This window comes from Cebus imitator, unplaced genomic scaffold (assembly GCF_001604975.1).
Source record: "Cebus imitator isolate Cc_AM_T3 unplaced genomic scaffold, Cebus_imitator-1.0 Scaffold5, whole genome shotgun sequence".
In the NCBI taxonomy this organism is placed as follows: domain Eukaryota; kingdom Metazoa; phylum Chordata; class Mammalia; order Primates; family Cebidae; genus Cebus; species Cebus imitator.
Window position 1 is genome coordinate 58378 of NW_016107320.1, and position 20956 is coordinate 79333.

The following is a 20956-nucleotide window of genomic DNA, read 5'->3' on the forward strand; positions in this document are numbered from 1 at the left end:
AAAGAAAAATAGAAAACAAAATAATTACGTTTAATCTAAATCAGTCTATATGATTTTTAACTTCTGACTAAATGAGATAGCATCCTTCCTATCTCTCAAAGACCTAGCATGTGCAAAATCTCTGAGGCATGAAAGTATATAAAGTTGGATAACGTATAATATGGCTGCGTAAGACATAGAAAAAAGTGTCTCAATGATAAATTTTAGACAAAATCAGTAGGTCATTTTACAAGAAAATGTTCTGCTTATACATGTAGAAGATAACACTTAGTTTTACTCACAAATGAATTATAATGCAGTGATAATTTTTGGACTATATCTGGCAAACCCACAGCAATCCTTGGGCAATAGCTAAAATCCAAATCTTGAAAGTAAAATAATATATTTGGTCATGGTGGGAGTTACAACCTACACATAAGCTTTATTTCATTAAATGCATTTTGTTACAGATGACTGCTTTTTTAACAACAGAAACTGTTTTTATGTCCTGTATAACCACACATTTGTATAGTTTCCCTTTAGCCACACAATAATGACTGCTTTTGTGTTGACTTTCATGCTGTTAAGTGGACCATTAGTACTTGACTTGTCCCATTACATAACATCTTAATAGTGACAAACAAACTTGCAAATCAGCAAAGCATCACACTGCCTGTACTATTAATTTTCTTTATATTCTCCATATTCATTTACATTTAAGTTCAATGAAGAAACACTTCATCAGTATCTTCACGTTTTCCCAGATGTTTGATCTCACAATTAATATACGAAAATGTAAGCAAAGTCACTAACCTTACAAATACCACCAACCAATTTTTCAAAAAAACTAAATGAAGACCCCAAAAAATACTCCTGTCTTTCATTAAGCTTCGCAGGCCCAATTTGCTTCAGTGCAGTTGGAAGATTAAGTTATTAATGACAGAATAATTTCAGAGCTGAAACAGGTCTGTTATTTACTGATTCTGTTGATTGTCACATACTATGTGCCATTCTAAGCAGTGTTTCCCCAAAGTATATGCTGTGGATGTTAAGGTCAATGTGAAGTAGAAATAAGTGGCTCAGAGGACTGCAGTGAACACCACTTCTGAAAAATATAATTCAAAACACAGTCCTGTTGACAGAGCATTAATAATAAGCTTTCTGTTAAGAGAACAAATGATCTGTCCATCTGTTTAAGAATTTTTAAAATCTTCAAGATGTCTAACTAGAAACAGCTGGTAACTGTCTATTCCACAAGAGGAACCAAAATATCAAATAAACCACCACATTCTGAATAAATATTTTTTGAGAAAGCACTGAAATTCAGTAGAGAGATGTCGAGTGAAAGAGGGAGGAAGCTAGGAAGCCCCTCAGAGTCGCTGGGGCACCAGGACTGGCCCCGTCCCAAACCAGACCTAAAGAAGCAGTGAGTGAAGGAACTTTGGCACCACACTCCACCACATACCTCTGGGATCCTAGCTGCAGGTTTCCCAAGACTCCCAAAGACATTTGAACTGGCAGGGGAGCCCCCAGAGAATAGGCAGAAGCACAGTTCAAACTTACATGCATCCCAAAATGTTCCACTGTGCAGTGCAGGTGCAGTGAACTGTGACCACAGGTGCCCATGCCCCAAGGCTTGCCATACTGTACTGAGTGGCTGTAGCTCCTGCTGTCTGCTAGGCTGAAAGACAGCAGGGCCACCACTGCTATGGGACTGGGGTACATCTGATCCATTTAACCCTGTGCCCCTCCTAAGACTGTGTGCCTGAGCAGTCTTGCAGAAGTGTACCCACAGCACAGCCTCCATTGCCCCATCTGAGTGTTTTGCTGGAGGCCTAGAAGCAGTCTGCCCTCCTGCAGCATAGCTGATGCTTGACAGCGACAGGCTAGTATCCCTGGAACTGGTCCCAACTCCCTAGGGCTTGAGCACACCACCCAGGGATACTAAGCTGAGATCTGTAGCTTTAGCTTGAGTGGGGAAGCAGCCCTCACTCTCAGAATACAGAGAAGACTATGGCATGGGCTCATGTGCTGACATCACAGCGGGACATCCCTCCTTTCATAAGACCAGTCCAGGACAAGTGCTGCCCTGACAGCCAGCTGCACCTTCTTCCCCAGGGAGCCCCAAGGCATCAAATGCCTAGAACGGTGATCTGGGTGCAGAATGCATAGGACAAGCTTAGCTGGTTGGGTCTACTCCTAGTGCAGACAGTGGAGGGAAACCTGCCAGGTAAGGAGAACACAAGTTTGTCAGGCTGCCAGGCCGAAAATATACCAGTTATACACGTGGTACCACTGTCCTAGTCGGTATTCTCTGCCCTTCACCTACTGCATCACTAGACTACCAGTGAACATACTCCACAACTCACTCTGACTCTGGGAAGTACAGAGGAACAATGGGTTCCCAAGGAGTCTCCTGGACTGCTTCTAAGGGAGGGAGAAGCACAACCCATTAAAGCCTGCTTCCCACCAACCCCCAGGGCAAGGAAAACACTGGAAAGGCACCAGTAGTTAAAAGGGTTACCACCCAGGCTCAGAAACCAGAGAGGCAGTCATATCTCGCCCAGTGCCTTCCCTCCCCAGAGCATTATTGTGGATGCAGTGAAATAAAAAAGCAGAGCGTGCAACTAAGGTCCTATTTGCAGGTCCGTATCTTGTAAGTATCATCTACTGGACTGCACTCTGAATTACACCACCAAACAAAACTACACTGCTTCAACACTGAAAGCCTGTGAAACCCACCTCAGGAACCTATTTACAACCAAGGAAACTGTACAGAGTCTTGGCCATATGAAAGATTCAGAAAAAAAGCCAATTGACTATACATACCATATACCACAGTCAAACTTTCAAGAAAAAAAGAATGTAAAGAAACTCCAACCAAACAATAGCAAATTAAAAACAAAACAAAACAACACAACACAACACAACACAACAACAAACATGAAGTTTCTGTTCCTTCCGAGAAGGAATCAGTGCAAGAAGTACAAGAATTGAGAAAGTCAGTGTTTTGTTACATCCAAAGGATTGCACTAGCTCCCTAACAATCAATCCTAACCAGGCTGAAATGTGTGAAATTAAAGATATAAAAATTCAGAATCTGGATGGCAAAGAAGCTCAAGAGAAAGTTGAAATCTAATCCAAGACAAAAAAGCAATCCAAACCTTCAAAAGACAACAAAGATATATTAAGAAACAAACTAAAGTTCTGGAATTGAAAAATTCACTATAGGAATTTCAAATTACAGTTGGAAGTCTTAACAATAGACAAGATCAAACAGAAGAATCAATTTCAGATCCTGAAGATCACACCTTCAAATCAGCATAGTCACATAAAAATAAAGAAAAAAGATTTTTAAAAATGAACAAAGCCTCTGAGAAATAAGAGATTATGTAAAACAACCAAACCTATGAGTCATTTTGCTTTCTTAAGAGAAGAGAAAGCAAACAACATGAAAAGCATATTTGAGGATATAACCTACAAAAATTTCCCCAATCTTGTTAGAGAAATGAATGTGCAAATACAAGAAATGCAGAGATTCCCAGCAAGAAACTAAACAAGATGACCGTCCCCACGGCAGTCATCAGTCTTTCAAATGTCAATGCGAAAGAAAAATCTTAAAGGCAGCAAGAGAAAAGGGTCATACCACCTATGAAGGGAACCCTATCAGGCTAACAGAGGACTTCCTGTCAGAAAACATAGAAGCCTAAAGAGACTGGGGCCTACTTTTATAATTCTTAAACAAAACTCCAACCAAAAATTTCATCTCATGCTATACTAACCTGGTAAGTGAACAAATAAAATACTTCTCAGAGAAGCAATCACTAAGAGAATTCATTACCACAAGACTAGCCTTACAAGAGCTGCTTAAGAAAGTTGTAAACATGAAAATGAAACAACAATAACTGCTACCACAGAAAACACGTAAGCACATAGCCCACAGACCCCACAGGGCAACTACACAATCAAGACTAAAAGGCAACGAGCTAACAACAGGAAGACAGGAAGAAAATTTCACATATCAATATTAACGTTGAATGTAAACAATCTAAATGCTCCACTTAATAGACAGTGTAGAAAAATTCCATTAAAATATGTTCTTCTGTCTCTAATAGATCCATCTCACATGTAACAATACTCATAGGCTCAAAGTAAAGTAATGGAAAAATATCTAACCCTCACATGAAAAAACAGAGCAGAGGTTGTACTTATATCAGATAAAACTGACTTTAAATCAACAACAGTTAAAAAAGGACGAAGAAGATAATTATATAATGATGAAGAGTTCAATTCATCAAGAAGACTTAAGTCTCTTAAACATATATGCATCCAAAATTGGAGCACCCAAATTCATAAAATATTCATTAAAAATTTCTAAATATACAAAAAGACTTGGACAGACACATAGTAATAGTGGGGCAATGTCAAGACCCCACTCACAGCAATAGACAGATAATTAAGGCAGAAAACTAACCAAGGAATTCCTAACTTAAATTCAGTGCAATGCACCTAACTGACACCTACAGAATATTCCGCACAACAACCACAGAATTAACACTCTTCTCATGTGAATGTGAAACATACTTGAAGATCAGTCATATCCTTGGTCACAAACTAAATCTTAAAAAATTCAAAACAATCAAAATCATACCAAGCATATTCTCAGATCACAGTGGAATAAAAAGAAATTAATATCAAGAGGAAATCTCAAAAACACAAAATTAGACAGTAACTAAATAACTTGCTCCTGAATGATTTTTGGGTAAATAACAAAATTAAGACAGAAAACAAAAAATTCTTCGAATCAATTAACAAAGATACAACATACCAGAATCTTTAGGATACAGTAAAAGCAATGTTAAATGTTTTTAGTGCTAAATACCTACATCAAGAAGGCAGAAAAATGTCAATTAACAGTCTAACATCACATCTAGAGAAACTAGTAAAACAAGAAAAAAAACTAACTCAAAAGGTAGCAGACAAAAATAAATAACTAAAATCGGAGCATAACTGAATGAAATTGAAGCCGAGAAATCCATATAAAGAATCAATGAAACCAAAAGTTGGTTCTTTGAAAAGATAAACAACATCAATAGACTACTGTCTAGATTACCAAAGTGATGGTGGTGGTGGCAGGGAAGAGAAATGATCCAAATGAGTAAGCACAGTCAGAAATAACAGATGACATTACAACTGATGCCACAGAAATAAAAAGATACTCAGACACTATATTAACACTTCTTTGCACAAAAACTAGAAAATCTAGAGAAAACAGATAAATTCCTAGAAACACACACTCTTCCAAGTCTAAATCAGGAGGAAACAGAAACCCTGAACAGGCAAATATTGACTTCGGAAAATGAATCAGTAACAAAAAACCTACTAACCAAAAAAAGCCCTGGACCAGATGTATTCAGATGAATTACATAAGATGAATAAAGAAGAGCTGGTACCAATGCTACTGAAACTACTCCAATAAAAAAAAAAATCAAGGAGGGGATCCTCAGATGAATTCTACAAGATGGATAATAAAGAAGAGCTAATGTCAATTTTACTGAAACTATTTAAAAAAAATATCAAGGAGAAAAGAATCCTTCCTAACACATTCTATCCAGCCAGCAACACTGATACCAAAACCGGGCAAAGAAAATTATATACCAATATCACTGACGAATACAGATGTAAAAATCCTCAACAAAATACTGTTATAGCAAACTAAATCCAACAGCACATTCAAAAATTAATCCACTACGATCAAGTAGGTTTCATTTCTGGGATGCCAAGTTGGTTCAACATACACAAATCAATAAATGTAATACACCACATATACATAATTAAAAACAAAAACCGTATGATCATCACAATAGGCACAGAAAATGTTTTCAATAATGTCTAGCATCTATTCATGAAAAAAATCCTCAACAAACCACACATCAAAGGAATACACTTCAAAATAATTAGAGCCATCTCTGACAAAGCCACAGGCAACATCATTCTGAACAGGAGACAAAAGCTGGAACCGTTCTCCGTGAGAACTGACACAAGACAAGAATGTCCACTCTCTACTGCTATTCAACATACTATTAGAAGTCTTCACAAGAGCAATAAGGCAACAAAAAGAAACAAAAGGCATCCCAATGGGAAAAGAATAAGTCAAAGTGTCTCTCTTTGCAGACCAAATGATTCTACAACTAGAAAACACTAAAGACTCTTCCAAAAGACCTGATAAACAATTTCAGTATGGTTTCAGAATCCAAAATTCAATGTACAAATATTAGTATCATTTCTATAAGCCAGTAACAGTCAAGCAGAGACTCAAATCAAGAACACATTCTTATTCACAACTGCCACACACGCACACAGAGAATTACCTAGGAATACATGTAACCAAAGAAGTGAAAGACCTCTACAAGGGGAACTACAAAAACACTGCTGAAAGAAATCACAGATGACACAATAAATGGAAAAACATCCCATGCTCATGGATTGGAAGGCTCACTATCATTAAAATGGCCATTCTGCCCAAAGCAATCTACAGGTTCAGTACTATTCCTCTCAATTTACCTTGATTTTTCATAGAATTAGAAAAAAAAAATAAAAAGTTATTCTAAAATTTATGTGTAATCCAAGCAGAGCTCAAATAGCCATGGTAATCCTAAGCAAAGTAACAAAGCCGGAGAGATCAGATTACTCAACATCAAACTATACTACAAAGCTACAGTAACCAAAACAGCATGGTATTGGTATAAAAATAGACATGCAGACCAATGGAACAAAATAGATGACCCAGAAGTAAAGTTACACATCTACAATCACCTGATCTTTGGCAAAGTCTATACAAATAAACAATGGGGAATAAACACCTATTCAATAAATAGTGCTGGAGTAACTGGCTAGCCATATACAAAAGAATGAAACTCGACCCCTACCTCTCCATATATACAAAATCAACTCAAGATGGATTAAAGACTTAAAAATAAGACCTAAAACTAAAAATCCTAGATGAAAACCTAAGAAATATTCTTTTGGACACTGGCCTAGGCAAATATTTTCTATGACTAAGTCTTCAAAAGCAGTTGCAAATAACAAAAGTTGACAAGCGTAACCTAAGTAAACCTAAGCTTCTATACAGCAAAAGAAACTATCAACAGAGTAAACTGACAACCTATACAACAGAAGAAAATACAAACTATGCATCTGATAAACGACTCATGTCCAGAATTTACAATAAACTTAAAAAACTTAACAAGCAAAAAATAAAGAACCCCCATTAAAAAGTGGACAAAGGATATGAACTGACACTCTCAAAAGAAAACCTACAAGTGGCCAAAAAACGTGAAAAAATGCTTATCAACTATAATCATCAGAGAAATGCAAATCAAAAATACAATGAGACACCATTTCACACTAGTCAGAATGGCTGTTACAGAAAGTCAAAAAACATATGCTTACAAGGCTACAGAGAAAAGGAAAAGCTTATACACCACTATAAGTGGGAATGTAAATTAGTTCAGCCACTGTGGAAAGCAGTTTGGAGATTTTTCAAGGAACTAAAATTAGAACTGCCACTCTACCTAGCAATCTCATTACTGGGTATATATAAAAGAAAATAAATAGTTCTACCAGAAAAACACATGTACTCGTATGTTGACTGTAGCGTTTTTCACAATAGCAAAGGCATGGAATCAATCTAGGTGCTCATCCACAGTGGATTAAATTAAAAAAATGTGGTACATATACACCAGAGACTAATATGCAGCCATTACAAACAACAAAATCACGTCCTATGAATCAACATGAATGTAGCTGGAGGCATAATTTCATGCAGAAAAGGAAAACCAAATATTTTATGTTCTCACAAGTGGAAGCTAAACCTTGGGTGCATACAGACATATACATTAGAACAACACATGCTAGGGGCTGCAAAAAGAGGGAGGAAGGGAAGGAGAGAGGCCAAAAGCTAAAAAACTTCCTATCTGGGTGATGGGCTAATAATGCCCAATCCTCAGCATCACACAATATACTCTTGTAATAACCTACACATGTATTAACTGAATCTAAAATTTTTAAAAAGACTTGTTAAGATGTGAACATTTAAGACCTAACACCATAAAAACCCTAGAAAAAAACATAGGCAAAACCATCAAGGACATAGGCACAGGCAAGGACTTCATGACTAAAACACAAAAGCAATGGCAACAAAAGCCAAAATAAACAAAGAGGATCTAATTAAACTCCAGAGCTTCAGTACAGCAAAAGAAACAATCATTAGAGTGAACTGGCAACCAACAGAACGGGAAAAAATTTTTGCAATCTACCCATCTGACAAAGGGCTAATATCCAGAATCTATAAAGAACTACAACAAAATACAAGAAAAAAACAAGCAAATACATTCAAAAGTAAGCAAAGAATATGAACAGACACCTTGCCAAAGAAGACATATATGAAGCCAATAAACATGAAAAAATGCTCATCATAACTGGTCATTAGAGAAATGCAAATCAAAACCACACTGGGATACCAGCTCACGCCGTTTAGAATGGCGATCATTAAAAAATCTGGAGACAACAGGCGCTGAAGAGTATGTGGTGAAATAGGAACACTTTTACACTGTTGGTGGGAGTGTAAATTAGTTCAACCATTGTGTAAGACTGTGGCGATTCCTCAAGGATCTAGAAACAGAAATTCCATTTGACCCAGCAATCCCATTACTGGGTATATACCCAAAGGACTATAAATCATTCTACTATAACGACACATGCACGCATATGTTCACTGTGACGCTGTTTACAATAGCAGAGACCTGGAACCAACCCAAATGCCCATCAATGATAGACAGGACAAAGAAAATCTGGCACACATACAACCATGGAATACTTTGCAGCCATAAAAATGAAGAGTTCATGTCCTTTGTAGGGACATGGATCAGTGTGGAAATCATTATTCTCAGCAAACTGACACAAGAACAGAAAATCAAACACTGCATGTTCTTACTCGTAGGCATGTGTTGAACAATGAGAACATATGGACACAGGGAGGGAAGCATCACATACTGGGGTCTGTTAGTGGGGGCCTAAGGGAGGGACAGCGGGGAGTCAGGAGGATAGGGACGGGTAATGTGAGAAGAAATGCCAGATATAGGTGACAGGGGGATGGAGGCAACAAACCACCTTGCCATGTATGTATCTAGGCAACAATCCTGCATGATCTGCACATGTACCCCAGAACATAAAGTACAATAAAAATAATGTGAAATAAAAATTTCTTATAGAGATAGATGTTCTTAAATATGCATACATTTTTATACTTTTCTCTGAAGAATTGTTTACATGACATACGATACTGACTTAAAAATAAAACTATATTTAATTGATGAGACTTTATTTGTGGCTTTTTTTCCCAGAGGATATCTTGAAATAAAACCAATACCAAATGTGTTGTTTTCATTTTTTCCCTCTCAGTTGGAATCTACTAAAAAAGAAGAAACTGACATATTATTATAAGTTGTAGTAAATACAGTCTATGAGTAGTACACTGCCCATATTTCTTTGTCATAATGCCTCAGTGTGTTCCAGCCTGACTTCCACCACCAGCACCTGCATTTCTTTGACTGGCTGGCTTTCTTTGACAAATTAAGTCCACCAGTGCTGGAGAAGTACTTCCTTTGCCAAGAGAATAGTACCCAGCAAATGGCTGATGGAATCTGGCATATAAATACCTCAGCTCCCCCACCACTTTAGTAGGAAGGTTGACATATGTGTTCTACACAGGCTCCCAGAGATCCCACAGCAGCATTAAGCTTGAGTGGCTCATTAACACTGACTGTATAAATACATCTTTTTTGGCTGCTTTCCCTCCTAGACTGTTTGCCACTCCCCTCCCATGTTTCCTTAACTTCCAGTATGAACTTTCACTTCAATCACTGTCTTTGGATCTGTTCTGAAAGAAAGTCAAAATAAGGCAAGTGTGTTTTCAACTTTTACAAGTGCTTACGCAGACCAGGCCTCTCTGACCAGTGGCTGTCTCTGTCTTTCTCTTTCTCTTCCTCCCACCTATGGCACCCTTCTTGGTGCCTCCAGCTTCTCTGCCTATCTTACCTCTGACCTTTCTTGCCCCTGCACTGAGCCTAATGCTGGCTTGACCCTGGTAGCTGCATGTCATAGGACCTGACTTTGTCTGACACCGCCTTCCCTCTTTGCTTTATGGGATTGCTATCTACCAAGTCTGTGCTGATATGGGTACAGACACAGCCATTCTCAGCCCTGTAAAAAATATATACATTTATTATCAGATTTTATCTACCAAAAAACTACAAAGTAAGAACAGCAGAATTCAACTCATTTTACAGAAGAACAACAGAGAGAATAAGTAACTTCCCCAAAATGACAGGCCTGGTAAGAGGTAGAGTTTGGAGAAGAGCTCTGCCCTGTTTTCTTTTTGTTTCTATTTGCCTGCACACTTCAGGACAGAGGCATAAAAACGTCTCTATGGGCCACAGTCTTCACTTTCTCTTATCAATGTCAATTTTTAAGCATATAAAATGCCATAGATTAAATCATATTTGCTAAGGCATAGTAAAGAAAATCCACTTACAGATGGGCACAGTGGCTCAGGACTATAATCCCAGAACTTTGGGAGGGCAAGGCAGGAGAACTGCTTGAGTCCAGGAGTTCAAGACCACCCTAGGCAACACAGTAAGACCCTGTCTCTTGGGGAAAAAAAAGACCCGGCACAGTGTCATGCACCTGGAATCTCAGGTACTTGGGACACTGAGGCAGGAGGATCGCTTGAGCCAGGAGTTCAAGGCTATGGTGAGCTATGATAGCACCTCTGCCAAGGTGACCAAGTGAGACTCTAACTCTATAAAACAAAATTAAAATTTTAAAAACTTTAAAAATAAGCACGCATTTACAGACCAATCATATTTACTGATGACGTTCAATATATACAACCATCCTAAACATTAAACAGATGTCCGCATGACCCTAAGCTCTGGCTATCTCAGTTTTTCAAACTTTTTTTTTTTTTTTTTTTTTTTTAAGAAAAAATCACTCGTTGTGATTATATGCTAGATGGGTTAGTTTTCTTGGGTGCAAAGATTCTAGGAAGACAAAATTATATCTAAGGTTACCTAGGCTTCTCACTTTCAATACTCTGATATTTGGGGCCGGACTATTTATTGGGTGTAGCAGGCTGTCCTTTGTATTTTAGGTGTTTAGCAGCATTCCTGGCCTCTATCACTAACTGCCAGAAGTGGATAGTTGCCCTGAAAATTGAGACAATCTAAAACGTATCCAGACACTACCAAACGTCACTACCAAAAACCCAGCTTGGGAAAGCATTTATGGAGATCTCAAAAGCAATCTAAGCAAAATAAAATATTGACAAATGGGACCTAATTAAACTAAAAAGCTTTGGCAAAAAAAAAAAAAAAAAAAAAAAAAAAAAAACTATCAACAGAGTAAACAGACGCCCTACAGAATGGGAGAAAACATTCGCAAACTATGTACCTGACAAAGGTCTATTATCCAGAATCTATAAGCAACTTAAATCAACAATCAGAAAATAACTCCATTAAAAAGTAGGCAAGTACATGAACAGACACTTCTCAAAAGAAGACAGACAGCAGGTAACAAATATATGGAAAGAAGCTCCACACATCACTAATCATCAGAGAAATGCAAATTAAATCCACAATGGGATACCATCTCACACCAGTCAGAATGGCTATTTTTTTAAAGTCAAAACATAATAGATGCTGGCAAGGCTGTGAAGAAAAGGGAACACATACACTACTGGTGGGAATGTAAATCAGTACAGCTATAATGGAAAACGGTATGGAGATGTCTCAAAGAACTAAAATAGAACCACCATTTGACCTAGCAATCCCATCGCTGGGCATATACCCAAAGGAAAATAAATTGTTCTACCAAAATGACACATGCATTTGTATGTTCATTGCAGCACTATTCTCAATAGCAAAGCCATGGAATCAAACAAGGTGTCTGTCACAGTGTGGATAAAGAAAATGTGGTACATACACAACAACAAGAAATACTACATAGCCATAAAAAGAATGAACTCATGTCTTCTGTAGCAATATGGATGCAGATGGAGGCCATTATCCAAAGCAAATTAACAGAAACAGAAAATCAAGTAATGCACGTTCTTACTTAAAAGTAGGAGCTAAACACTGGATACACATGGACATAAAGATGTGAACAATAGACACTGCAGGCTATTAGAGGGAGAAGGAGGAAAAGGCTGAAAAACTACCAATTTGGTTCTACACTCAGTACTTGGGTGATGAGATCATTCACACTCCAAACCTTTATCATGCAATGTACCAAAGTAACAAACCTGCACAGGTATCCGCTAACCTAATATAAAAGTTCTACCAAACAAACAAAAAAAAGTCTGATACCCTCCCAAAAAGGATTACAATAGGTTAAAACATTCTGTAAGAAAGTTGAACAATTTTTTATATACTTTAACAAACCATAAAAAATAATGAAAAACAATGCCTTAATATGTTTTATACCTAAGGAATACTCTAAGAAGAATATTAAAAGGTAGTATCAAAAAATTTATGAGATTTCCTAAATTTACAATGTTAACTATCATTAACGCAACAGTGATCAAATATCCGCATCAGGCCCTTCTTTATGTAACAGAAGTGNAAAAATTTATGAGATTTCCTAAATTTACAATGTTAACTATCATTAACGCAACAGTGATCAAATATCCGCATCAGGCCCTTCTTTATGTAACAGAAATGGATAAAATCCATTCTTTCAGATGCTTATGTATTACTGGGTCATGGCAAAAAACAGATTGAAAAAATAACATAAGTAAGTTATGTAGCATATAGTAAGGGGACAAGTACTATGGAGAAAAAATAAAACAGGAGAGGGAGAAACAGTATGGGCACTGGGGAGGAGGAAGAGAAAAAAGGGCTAATTTTAAATAGCGTGGTGAGGAAAGGTCTTGTTGAGAGGCCACTGTTTGTGTGAAAATTAAAGGTAAGGGAATAATTTATTGCTCTAAAATTGTTTCAAATTATTTTTCTTTGTATAACTGAATTTTGAATATTGAAAACTTTCTGAAACTACTGTTCTTTCTAAATAATGCCATATTTCAAAAACATATACATGTTGTAAAAACTATGTCTAATTTATTATGGCAACCAATTATTCAAAGAGGCTAGCTCTGACTTCATATCCTTGTCCTCCATCTACAGGAGAAATCTGAAAATGTTCCCAAAAATATGAGACCAACTTGATTATTATACAGTAATAATAGTAATTATTTTATTATTAGCAGGTGGAAAAAACAGGAGAGAACAGATGAAACAAATATTCTCTCAAAATATGTACCTTTAAAAAAATATATAAGAACTGAAAAATTCTAGTGATGGGTACAAGAAGGCATGCCATTTATACTATTCTCTCAAAATATGTATGTTTAAAAAAAACAGAAAAAATTAGAGAAAAAAATTAAAAACTGTTAATTTTTACGACCCTAATATTGTCTCAAAGAGAGTATGTTTCTATGCTGATTTATCACAGTATTTCCTACTCACCAAATGTAAAAAGGAGGCAACAAACTCAGTTATATGAATTCAGTGGCAGTTACTAACATGAACTCTGCTACTAATGTATCAATTTCACTTTTAATTCTGTGGCAAAGATTTCCTAACACTCTAATACAATGACTGCCAGAGCTGTTAACAATGTCTTAATCCCTTCTGAAGGAAATTAAATTTACCATGGATGGGAAGGACACTGGATATCAACTGTTCCAATTTCCTCTAGTGGGGATACATAGTATTGCCATAGCAATAGATAAACATGAAAAAACAGTGTATGCATGTAACTTGATATGGTAGATACTAATTTTTTTCATCAACACTAAAGTAGTGCTCATCCTAAAAAAAATTAATATTGTGTGTGTGTGTGTGTGTGTGTGTGTGTGTGTGTGTGTGTGTGCGTGGACGCATATATGTGTACACAGGTAGTGAGAAAGAATATATATTTTGATTGACAATCTTTCCCTACTAAACACTAAACATAATTTCTCATTCCTATATTAAGCTGTATTAAACTTCCGAATATTGATGCTTACAAAGTACACTTACCACTTGTCCATTGTGTGGGTTCTTATGAGCATATGGAGGCCCACGGATATGGTTCCACATCTGGCCAGAAGTCATAGCAAAGACTATACACTGAAAAACAGGGTACAATGTTTCGATACGTAAACCAGAGAATACCAGAATAATGCATTTCTAAAACACAGTGGTCATGATGAAACTAACTCGTAAAAATCATTTATCACCTTACCCATTTAAAAAAATTTCACTTACTAACTACAGGACCTTGAGTAAGTTACTTATTCTCCCTGCATCAGATTCCATATCTACAAAATTGGGAGGCCAGCTCTGTTAAAGAAGTATGTTAATGATTACATTGGATAACATATGTGAGGCATCTGGCATGCTGACAGACAATCTGATATTATGTGCTCATCTGAGCCAGTCAAAAGCACAGATGAGACACTTGATGTTTTAGAGATATTTTAAAGGACATGATAATCATCTTCTATATCCTCTAAACATCATTCTTCTATTAGTCTGGATAACCAAAAGCCTACACTCTTGGATTACAGTACTTAGATCCCCATAAGTACCTAAACACTTTCAGCAAAATGTATGACACAGTAAATTCAGAAGATGTTTAGAGATGGAAGAAATCACAAAAAGACACAGCCAGGAATAACTCAGAGATTATATACCTGCTGGATATATCAGAAAAAGCTGTATTTGGAAAATGAATACTGAAGATCCAAGGCATTGCAGGAGGGTGGGAGAGAATATATAAACCAGAAGTCACACTTCAATCAGTGTAACTTAGGTGTCAGTACGTTTTTGTTTAAGTCACAAAATATTTTTAAATTAATGAACCGGGACTCCTTTAGATTAAATGTGTTCTCTAGGTTGAAAGAGTACCTATACTTCCTGCTTTCGTATATCTTGCCCAATCACTCTTTACTTCAGCTTCCTGGCTTTCAGAAGCATTTGTACCCCACCCCCCCGCAAAAAAAAAAAAAACCAAAAACCAAAAAATAAACACCACCACCACCACCATCAACAAAGGCAAGAATGAGCCACACATGACCGGGGGTCTAAATATTCTAGGTTGGCATAATTTTTAAGGGAGGAAAAGGGATACAAAAGGGGAGAAGATGGGGCACATAAGCAACGATACCTAAATCTAGAAAATAAATTTAGATTCTGTTCTCTGCTTGAGAGCCAAAGTGTTTCAACAGATAATGATAAAACAGCTTTGGAGGGGTTAATCTGAATCCTTTTCTGACTTTCTTAAGAATAACTCTGAAATTAACTCAGACTTGTTTAAAGCCAGATTTGACTTACAGACTAAGCCTAGGTTGGACTATTTTCTGAGTAAAGATTTTACAAAATATTTTCAGTTATACTTGGTAAAGACACTAGAATATTAGGCCTAGGCCGAGAGTGAGCATAGAGAGTGATTCACCATCTAAAAATATAAATTAAAAATTTGAAATTGTTAATTGACACAAGAACAGAAAGCCACACTCTGCATGTTCTCACTCATAGGTAGGTGTTGAACAATGAGAACTTGAGGACTCAGGGAGAAGAGCATCAGACACTGAGGGCAGTTGGTGGGGGGCAGGGGAGAGAGAGTGGCGGGTGGGGTGGGTGGGGAGAGAGAACATCGGGAGAAATGCCAGATACAGTATGCACCTAAAGTAAAATTTTAAAAAAGGGTGGGGGGAAGCATAGTCAAAGAATTAAGTGGACAAATTAAGTAATCTAAAGTAATCTAGAAGTCTAAGAATAAAATTTGAAATAAGAAAAATTTGAAATTGTTATGTGAGAGAAATAAAGTCTATATTTAATTTATAGGAACATCATATCAGTGAATTTAAGAGTATATTAAAGTTGATTATTTATGCTATAGATACAGTGTTTTAGGCAGAGTGTATTTTAAAATCCAGAAAAAGGAGTTAGACACAGTAGCATGTGCCTATAGTCTCAGCTACTCAGAAGACTGAGATGGGAAGATCCTAGGATTTCAGAACCAGCCTGGGCAACATAATAAGACCTGGAGCCCTTAAAAAAAAAAACTGCAGGCCAGGGACAGTGGCTCATGCCTGTAATCTCAGTACTCTGAGAGGCTGAGGCAGGTGGATAGCTTGAGCTCAAGAGTTTGAGACCAGCCTGGGCAACATGGCAAAACCCCTTACCTACAAAAATTACAAAAATTAGCCAGGCATGGTGGTGTGCATCTATAGTCTCAGCTACTGAGGAGGCTGAGGTGAGAGGATCGTTTGAGGTGGGAGGTCAAGGCTGCAGTGAGCCATGATCATGCCACTGGATTCCAGCTTGGGCATCAGAGCAAGACCCTGTCTTAAAAAATAATCCAGGAAAAGATACATCTTATGATCAAAAACATTTATAGTATAAACAAATTACCTTTTGTTTTTAATAAACACTTGGTTATATACAGTTTTATCTTGTTATGCCCTAACCCTTGTCACTAAACCAGCAACGGAAACTATGGTATGTATCTCTGGTTTTGCCTTTACCCATATGTTCATTCCTTCTTTGCCTCTTTTTACTGATTCCACGATATTCCAATATTGAATTACAAAAGCACATGGTCAAGTAGGTATCTCAGAAAGATGGCACTAACCACAGAAAGGAGAATATACTGGAGAAATCAGCTTGGAGGCTGATGCCTAAATACTCATGAGAGACTACTATGGTCTATTTCATGGTACAGTTAAGAATTGAGAGAAGCAGACATATAAGGCAAATATTTAATAGGTGGAGTCCTTAAGTTTTGGTGATTGAGTAATGTGACAGAAAAAGAAGAGAATCAAAACTAACTCCACTGTTTGTGATTTATGACTGGAGCAGCAGAGTATTATGGCCCAATGAGATACAGAATGACAGAAGCAAATAAGTGTGAAAGGGAAGCAGCTAACACAGATTTGGAGTTCATTTTCAAAAGGACTGACTCTAATGTGCTTACAAAACATTCACTTCGAAAAACTGTTGGATAGTGAGACTTCTACGAGACACTTACACATACTGTTTAATAACTGATATCTAAGAAAAAGCTATCGATTTGGGAATTGTGAGCACATAGTTGTTACTATAGTCATATGAATGGATGAAATTGTTCTAGAACAGCAGGTAGGGTGAGAGAAGAAAAGAAAGCATAGGAAAGAATCCCATCAGCTGGTTCATGAACAGCTGCCCAGGACTCTGAGACACAGAAGTCAGACACTTAGAAAGAAAATGAAAAAAGCAGGTATACTGGCTAAGCATGGTGGCTCACACCTGTAATTCCAGCACTATGGGAGGCTGAGGCAAGAGGATCACTTGAACCCAGGAGTTTGAGACCAGTCAGGCTAACATGGCAAAACGCCGCCTCCATTAAAAAATACAAAAATTAGTCGGGCATGGTGGCATGCACCTGTAGTCCGAGGATAAGGTAGGAGAACTACCTGAGCCCAGGAGGTGAAGGTTGCAGTCAGCTAAAATCATGCCACTGCACTCCAGCGTGTACATCTTGTGAGGGTGGGCGGGGTGGGAGGACAGGAAGACAGAAAGAGAAGGAGACAGAGAGAGGTGAGGGGTGGGGAGAGGGTGGGGGAAGAGAGGAGAGTGACAGAAGAGAGGCAGGGAGCGGGGAGGGAGGAGTGGGGGGGGAGTGGTAGATAGCGGGGACAGAGAAAGAGGGAAAGAGACAGAAGAGAGAGAGACAATCTAAAAAGTCTCACTTGTTTTGGCTATGAAAATATTTAACCAACTAAGATATTCACAAACAGTAGTATTTACCCAAGAACGTTCCATGTTCTTAAGACAGACCACTAGTATGTTTAAAGTGCCTGGCCTAGAACTTGATCGTAACAGTTGAGAATGGAGGTTTGTAAATTGTAATACTCAAGTTGCAGGTGTATCTTCAGCACCTGTGCAACCTTGAGCAAGTTCATTGCTTTGGGCCTGTTTCCTATCTGTAACACTAGGATAATACTGATATCCATCTTTCTAAACTGCAGGGGTTTTAACTAGGTTAATTCATGTAGCACACTTAAATACTGCACACAATACACAACACAAGCTCAGTGAATATTATTATTCCAAAGCCCACCACAATTTGCTCCCATACTCCTAAATGGCACCATGTCCCACCACTCAACTGGCACTGCACCCTCCATTCAGATCACTCTTCTTGCTTCCCCCTACATCCATGATGGTAATGCCTGCATCTACGTCTCATTAATGCTGCTTCAACCCAGTGAACCTTCTTCTAAACTAGGATTAACTCATGGCCCGTAAATGGTTCTCTAGGGAACCCTTCCAGTTTATTCACTTGACAATTAACTTACTTGAGCACTGCTGTACACCGGGTATGTTACCGGACACTAGAGATTTAAGAATGAATAAGATAAAGATGCTTCCCATCCTCAGCTGGAAATCCTGAATAAGTGACAGGTGCCCTGACATAAAAAATATTTCTGATTTATTCATTCAAGATTTATTCACCAAGAGCATGCTATATATTTAAGAACTGATTTAGAAGCTGGGGATAAAGCAATGAACAAAAATATGAGGTAGAAATCTATCATTAAGGAGCTTACATTCTACAGGGAGGAAAAGAGATAAGAGCAGTAGCAATACTACTTATGGTATGTCACAAGTTTAAAAAACTCATCCTAATACATGATTTACTCAAGATTCCATGAAATGTTTTAATAAAACAAAAGCAGGTTCAAACCTAGAATAATATGCAGAATCATATGTAGTGACAGATGTATTTACTCATATAGCTCTGGCACTTTTCATAAGAAACAACAAAACACTGAGTAACATGTACTTCTAAAATGCAAAATGGCCTAGGTTTCAAGTTTATAAAAATTCTCATAACTGATGTATGCTTTTTTGGTTGTAACAACAGAAATGTCACCATTTCATTACTTTCAGCAATCTGGAAGTTTTCATTTTGCAATTAATTTGACTTTAATTTTTATTTAATTATATTCATAGAAAAAGGGCATAATTCATAGTTATAGCTAGATTAATTTTCACAAAACACACACATCCTTGCAACTACCATTGGAAATCAAGCAAATGAACACTATCAGAAAGAGAGGAGCTCTCTTGTGTCTCTTCCTAATCATAATCTACATAACCTTCCCAAGGTAAGAAACATTTTCTTGAAAATTATATATCAAATAGTATGTAAATACTCAGTTTTAGTAGATAGAACCAAACACATTTCTCAGGAGGTTGAACGAAATTTATATTCCGAATAGTAGTACATGATATATAGTTTTACCAGTAATTGGTAATAGCTTTTTATATTTATATTCCAAAAAGCAGCTGAAATATACTTTTACTAATAAGTGGTATTAGCTGTGTGGCTGTGTGTGTTCATTTTAGATCTTCTGGTAAAAGTATCATAGTGTCATACTGTCGTTTTATTTTGCATTCCCTTGATTAATAAGGTTGAATAACTTTTCATATGTTTAGTGAAATTTGGACATTTCTGTAAAGTGCCCAGCAAGTAATTTACCCTGTTAAAATTTGGTTGTCTTTTTCTTATTGTTTTGTCAAGGTTCTTTATATTTCTGGATAGAGGTTCTTTGTTAAATATATACATAGCAAATAGTCCTTACCAAACATGAGCCTTGTCTTTCTTTTCATCTCATTGATAGTGATTTTTGACAAACATAAGTTCTTCATTTTAATGTAGTTCAGTTTATCAATTATTTCTTCTATTATGGTTACTAGTTCTTAAGTTCTGTTTTAAAAAAGCCTTGCCTAACCATCAATCATGGAGATACATATTCATGCTCTCTTCTAAAAGTGCAAATGTTTACAGTTTACCTTTAGATTCACAATTCCTCTTGAGTTAATTTTTTGTATATAGTGGGAGGTAAAAGTTGAAATTCACCTTTTTCCCATGTAGATAACCAGTTGGTCCAGCAATTATTTATCAAAAATGCCATACAGTACTTACTCCCTGCACTCCAGGGCCACTTTGCTTACAAATCAAGTGATTTTATAAGCCTGAGTATGCTTCTGGACTATAGATGCTGTTCCATATGTCTTTTTGTGAAATGAATACCATGAAGGCTCAAATATTAAAGATCTATAATAAATGTTAATATCTGTAAGTGTAGATTCTCCAGCATTATTCTTCTTTAATACTGTTTCAACTATTCTCTTCATTATCCTCTGCTAAAATCTCACTGTCAATTTCAACACAAAAAAATTATGCACAAATTTTGCTCAAGGTCAAGGTGGATATCTTTACAATGTTGAGTCTACCAATCTATGAACAGGTTTACTTGCCATTTAAAAGTTTTAAAAAATTTCATTTGAGGCTAGGCACGGTAGCTCACGCCTGTAATCCAAGCACTTTGGAAGGCCGAGGCGGGTGGATCACCTGAAATTGGGATTTCAAGATCAACCTGACCAATAAGGAGAAACCCTGTCTCTACTAAAAAAAAAAAGCAAAATTAGCCAAGTGTGGTGGTGCACACCTGTAATCCCGGCTACTCGGGAGCCTGGGCAACTAGAGCAAAAAAAAAAAAAAAAAAAAAAAAAAAAAGATTATGTGAATAACATTTTCAGTTGTCAGTATGCATGCCTTTTGAGATTGATTCAAGAATTTTTTTGATGCTGTGACAACAGACTTTTTAAACTTTTTTTTTTATGATTCATTCTGATATGAATCGTTATAATTTACTGTGTATTCATCAACCTTAGTGAATTTACCAATGATGTCTAATTTTTTTTCTATCTACAAAATCAAATCACCTGCTAATGAGGGCAATTTTATTTTTACTGGTATGTGTGTAAGTTTTTTGTTTTGGTCTTAATGCCCTGCTCAGGATCCTAATAAAATATTCAAGAAC

General features: G+C 36.9%; 1 protein-coding gene across 1 annotated transcript in view; it reads right to left on the reverse strand.

Annotated features, from left to right (window-relative positions):
- TUSC3 (tumor suppressor candidate 3) overlaps positions 1-20956 on the reverse strand; it is a 191968-nt gene that overhangs the window by 56862 nt on the left and 114150 nt on the right. Inside the window, exon 6 of the mRNA XM_017535448.2 lies at positions 14118-14207. Coding sequence (XP_017390937.1) covers positions 14118-14207 — 90 coding nt within the window. The remainder of the gene's footprint in view (positions 1-14117; positions 14208-20956) is intronic.